General features: G+C 40.4%; 1 protein-coding gene across 1 annotated transcript in view; it reads left to right on the top strand.

The window, feature by feature from the left end:
• The window catches only part of gucy2g (guanylate cyclase 2g), a 59,160-nt gene that overhangs the window by 31,026 nt on the left and 22,134 nt on the right, over positions 1-6,000 (top strand). The window contains exons 14-15 of the mRNA XM_043713162.1: positions 3,879-4,047; positions 4,144-4,299. Coding sequence (XP_043569097.1) covers positions 3,879-4,047; positions 4,144-4,299 — 325 coding nt within the window. The remainder of the gene's footprint in view (positions 1-3,878; positions 4,048-4,143; positions 4,300-6,000) is intronic.

Raw genomic sequence — 6,000 nt, 5'->3', positions numbered from 1 at the left:
AGTCCAGAACTAGAGGGCATAGGTTTAGGGTGAGAGGGGAAAGATATAAAAGAGACCTAAGGGGCAACTTTTTCACACAGAGGGTGGTGCATGTATGGAATGAGCTGCCAGAGGAAGTGATGGAGACTGGTACAATTGCAACATTTAAAAGGCATTTGGATGGGTATATGGATAGGAAGGATTTGGAGAGATATGTGCCGGGTGCTGGCAGGTGGGACTGGATTGGGTTGGGATATCTGGTCGGCATGGATGGGTTGGACCGAAGGGTCTGTTTCCATGCTGTACTTCTCAATGACTCTATGACTCTAATTCAATCTCTGCACAATTCCTGAATTATTCATTTTGGAGTAAAGAAAAAAATCTGAAAGCAAAGAGATCATGCTGGAACTTAACCAATCATCACCAATCTCTCAAGGGCAACAAAAACTGAAATTGCTGGAGAAACCCAGCAGCATCTGTGGAGAGAGAAAGAGTTAACATTTTAAGGCCACTGGCCTTTCTTTAGAACCAATAGCATCAAGGAAAGTGTAGTTTTTATGTTGTTCACAGGTGATGGAGGTGTATGTTGGGAGGGGATGGAGGTGTATGATGGGGAGGGGATGGAGGTGTATGTTGGGAGGGGATGGAGGTGTATGATGGGAAGGGGATGGAGGTGTATGATGGGGAGGGCAGAAGTGAGCAAACAGGTGAAGATTGAGCACAGAGACAGAGATAGAGAGAGAGACAGAGAGAGAGACAGAGAGAGAGGCAGAGAGAGACAGAAGAGAGAGAGAGACAGAGAGAGAGAGGAGAGAGAGAGACAGAGACAGAGAGAGAGAGGAAGAAGCAGCCAAAGGGTTTGATGACAGTAAGCCTGGAAAGAAGAGAAGCTAGATCAGTGATAATGGGAACAATGAGGGGCTGAAAATGGGCTGCCTGTGCTGAAAACAATCCATGTCATGACAGGACCCAGGGTGTGGAGGTGGGTAAAAATTCATGGAAGGAGGTGTTCAGACTCTAAAATTGTTGAACTTGATATTAATAAGACCATAACATCATAAGAAATAGGAATAGGCTATTCCATACCTCCAGCCTGCTATGTTATTCAGTAGGATCATGGCTGATCTGATACTCCTCACATCCACTTTCCACATAACCTTTAATTCCCTTATTGATCAAGAATCTATCCATCTCAGCCTTAAATATACACAAGGACTCTGCCCCCACAGCTCTCCTTGGCAAGGCATTCCAAAGACTCACAACCCTCTGAAACAATAAATTCTTTTTCATCTCCGTCTTCAATTGGTGCCCCTTTATTCTAATACTATACCCTCTGGTACTAGACTTTCCCATGAGGGGAAGCATTTACCCTCTCAAGCCCCCTAAGAATCCAATATGTTTCAATGAGATCACCTTTGATTGTTCTCAACTCAGGAAGTAGTGTGCCAACCAGTTTAGTCTTTGCTCATAAGATAATCCTTCCACATCAGTGAACATTCTATGAAAGTGAACTGCATCCAATGAAATAGTATTTTTCTTTAAGGGGATCAAACCTGTTCTGAGTACTCCAGATGTGGTCTCACCAGCACCTTGCACAGTTGCAGTAAGACGTCCTGACTCTTATATTCCAACCTAGTTGAAACAAGGGCCAATATTCTTTCAGCCTTCCTGATTATCTGTTGTCCCTGTATGCTAACATTCGGCATTTTGTGTACAAATACCCCCAAGTTCCTTTGTGAAGCTTCCTATAGATTTTCTTCATTTAAATGATATTCCATTCTTTTATTTTTCCTTACAAAAGAACAACTTCAAATTTTTCTGCATTACACTCCATTTGTCAACCGATTACCCATTTATTTAACCTATCAATATCTCTCTGTAAATAGTTTGTATCCCTCTCCCACCTATTTTTGTGTCATTTGCAAATTTGGCTACAATACATTCATTTCCTTCCTCCAAGTCATTAATACACATTGTAAACAGTTGTGGTCCCAGCACTGATCCCTGTGGATCCCCACTAGTCATGGGTCACCAACCTGAAAAATAACCCCTTATTGCCATTCATTGATTCCTGTTCAGTTCCTATCCTCCAACACTGTGAACTCTTATATAATAATGGAACATTTTGTGAGGTACCATGATGAATGCCTTCTCAAAGTGCAAATACAACACATCTATTGGTTCCCCTCCATCTGTTCCGGTTGAGATTTCCTTGAAAAACTCCAATAAATAATAAGCAATAAATATTGAGTCCTGAAGATCGCAGGGTCCCTCAGCAGAAAATGAGATACTGTTCTTCCAGCTTGCACTCAGACTTGCTAGAGCACTGCAATAGGCCCGAGACAGAAATATTGACTAGGAGCATGTTGAAGTGACAGGTAACTGGAAGCCCAGGATCATTTTTACAGACAGGATGGAGATATTCTACATAGTGATCTTCCAGTCTGCATTTCATCTTCCCCAATGTAGAGGAGTCTTGGTGAATGCATGAAGGTGCCATGGGGCATAGAGAGTGGAGGAGGAGAGGACCAGTGTGTCCCAGAGGGAATGGTCCCTTTGGAATGCCAACATGAGACAGGAGAGGGAAGTATGTCTGATGGTGGTATAAATGGCCGCTTTTGATCTTACAACAAGTAACAAATACAGATTTGACCAGAGAAACCTACATCCCAAGAAAAACTAAGAGAAAATCACTGATTAGGCCACTCAGATGGTGTATCATGAACAGTTCTCTGTGTTGTGTCAGGGAGGAAGTAAACACTTGAAATTCATTGGAGTTAAGAGGTATGAGAGATGATCTTATTGAATCATAAGATTCTGAGTAAGGTGGATTCTGTGAGGATATTTCCTCTTGTGTAGGTATCTAGAAATAGAGCACAGTTTAAAGATAAGGGGTTTCCCGACCGAAAGTAGTGTTGAAGATGAATTTCCTATGTCAGAGGATTATTAGACTTTTGAATTCTCTTTCACAAAGAACATTGGAGGCTGGTCATTGAATATAATCAAATCCAAGTTAGACGAGTCTTTCTGTTGACCAGAGAGTCAAGGGTTGTTATAGATAGGCTGGAAAATAGAGTTAAGGGCACAGCTGGATCAGTCATGATCTTATGAGTGGTGGAGAAAGGGACAAATGATCTTCTCCTCCATCTCTTTCTTATAGTCTCACAAAGCGTACAGAGAAAGTTTACCAGAGTGTCACCAGAGATGAGGAAATTCAGATATGATAAGAAGTTTAAAAAGTTAGGACATTTTTGTCTGTAACACTGATTGTTAAAAGATGATTGAATAGACGTTATCAAGTTGACAAGAGGTTCTAATAAAGAGTAAAACTGATCCCTTTGATGAACAGATTAATGACCAGAGGTCATAGATTCAAAATCATTAGCAAAAGATCAACTGTACAGATGTGAAGGATGTCATTTTCACTCAACATCTGAAACTGTTATCAGAGAGCTGAAGCAGAACTCAATGATTCTTAGGACTTGAGGAAGAGAAACCTAAAAAGGGTTGCAAATAAAAAGTAAGAATTCAGATCTAAACACATCTGCTTGTTCTCATACAAGTTCAGGGACAATGGTCTACCTCTGTACTATAGATACATTTAATCAACCTGTTCAGATGTGTTAAGACACACCAGCGGAGCAGGTGGGTCTTGAACCTAGGCTTTCAGGTTTGGAAATAGGGAGGTAATCATTGTGCCACAACAGCTCGCTTCTATACTGTAAAGGTCTAAGGTTTTGAACCTGTATTTTATTAATGACACCGACCACAATGGTTTTTGTCTTAGATGTTTTCAGATTCAGTGTCACTGGTCATAACTAAATTAATCTATTGCAGTAAACATCTCTAAGCAAAGGTAGCAGAAAAGGTAGAGATAAGAATATTTTCTTTTAATATAGGGAATGATATTTTTGCATAATAGCCAACTAAAGTCTCACGGCAATTTAAAACCTAAAACCTGTCTGGTAGACAGTCGGATGCAAGTGAAGATATCAGGATTTGGCCTGTGGGAACTTCGATATGGAAGGAAAAGGAAAGTGATCACCACACAAGATATGAACTGTGAAGGTACATTCAATCAGCATTTAGCAGTGGTTCAGAAAAAGCTTGCCTTGAGGAAAATGCCATCTATTTCCCAAATTTATCAAATTTATTTTCTTGCAGAACTGTACTGGACTGCTCCTGAACTGTTACGACTCAGTGAATACCCATTGAATGGGACCCAGAAAGGAGATGTGTATAGTTTTGCCATTATTATGAGAGAGTTGCTGTATCATGGGGATAGTGGACCATTCCATGATTTTCAGATGACACAAGAAGGTAAAACAGCAATTGTATTAATTGTTATGGTTTCTCTTCCTTCCTCCTGCTCTTCCTCTTGTTTCGTTTGGATGCTCTTCCTCAGCTTACCATTGTGCGGCTAGTAGCAACAAAGAGGTTTTGCAGGTTTCCATAAACCTTAACATCTATTCTCTAAGCCCTGCAGAGGTCTTCCAAAATGCTCTAAAAAGTGGAACTATTGTTTAAGCACTCTGATGGTCTGCTCGATCACAATTCATGAGGCAGCATTGCTTTTATCAGATGTGTGCTATCCATGTTTGTTTGGAAGATTCACAAACCATGATATTCAAGGGTCACTCGCTAATTCCCACTCCCCCAGCCGCATTTCCTTGTGTTTTAAATGCAGAGGGTGTTAAGGACCGACATTGAATGAGGCATTATTCAGTGAGGCTGCCAGGAAAAAGCTTACATTTGTAGTGCAAAGGGTGAGATAGTCTACATCATCAGCGGAAGTGATGTAAAATCATAATACTATTAGGAGATGGTTCACTATTGCAGCATCGTGGTAGAGATTAGGTCTTGCCTTGTACGTAGCTAGAAATTAGCATGATTGGGTAAAAGGTCATGTTTGCTGACAACCAAGATTTTTGTGATCTTTATCAATCCCCTTTCCTGGACCCAGTCTAGAATAGCAGATGGTGGCAGCAGGTGAACAGAAGACTATCCAGCAATGAAACAACAACCAATGGTGTGCAGAAACCGAGCAGAGAAACCTTGGGCAGAGAAATCCATGCCAAACAATGACTGAACTGGAGTCACAGATTAGCAAAGTATTGCAGAATTTCAGGACAAGATACAAAGTGCAATGAAGAACAAGTCTAACTCTTGTGTGCTACATAAGGTAGTGCAGATGACATGCTAGTCAGACAAGGGATTGATGAGGAAAATGGTTGCATATGACAAAGTATTTAACGAATTTGATTGGTGTCATCGGGGGGCAAGAAGAGGAAGAAATGGCACAAAAGTTATCCCATCTAATTTACAGAGGGCTACGTCTAGAAAGAGAAGGGTTATTTTTAAAGCAGAGTATTGCCTCAACAAGCTTATAAATCACAAGCTAATGGAAAAACTCACAAAAAGAGCAAAGAACTATAACTGTGGATGCTGGAACTCTGAATCAAAATAAGAAATTGCTTGAAAATCCCACAAAGTTTAGCAAAGTCCAAGAAAGATTCAAATTTGTGTTTGAGATAAAAAAGATCAACTGGAAGTCGTTGGCATTTGGAAATTTTAGAACACAGACATAATGCATGTTTACACTTGAACACTGGAACTGTGGTTTTGATACTGTCTGACACTGAACCGTGCTTAGAGCAAGATTTAGGCAAACCACAGAAAGTTATTGTTGAGATGAAGGCGGAGACTGGGGTGGGAAATGTAGGATAATGAGATATCAATAATGAGAGGTAATGCAATGAATGGAGTCAAGAGATGGGGGTGGAAGATGTAATGTAAAATGTTAATGTGAATATGCAAATTGTTTTATTCAACAGGGTAAGTGATGTGAAATGACATGATCAATTGGAGACACAACAATGTCGTAGAGGCAAAGTTTTGGCCTACACGTAGTTAGTATTTACCATGTTTGAATAAAGGATAATGTTTGCTGACAACCAAGACTCCTGCAAATGTTATCAACCCTTTTACCAGTTGCAACTACAGTAGAATAGCAAAGCATCC

This window comes from Chiloscyllium plagiosum, chromosome 22 (genome assembly GCF_004010195.1).
Source record: "Chiloscyllium plagiosum isolate BGI_BamShark_2017 chromosome 22, ASM401019v2, whole genome shotgun sequence".
Classification (NCBI taxonomy): Eukaryota; Metazoa; Chordata; class Chondrichthyes; order Orectolobiformes; family Hemiscylliidae; genus Chiloscyllium; species Chiloscyllium plagiosum.
Note: the sequence above shows the minus strand (reverse complement) of the source record. Positions and strands in the feature narration are given on the sequence as shown.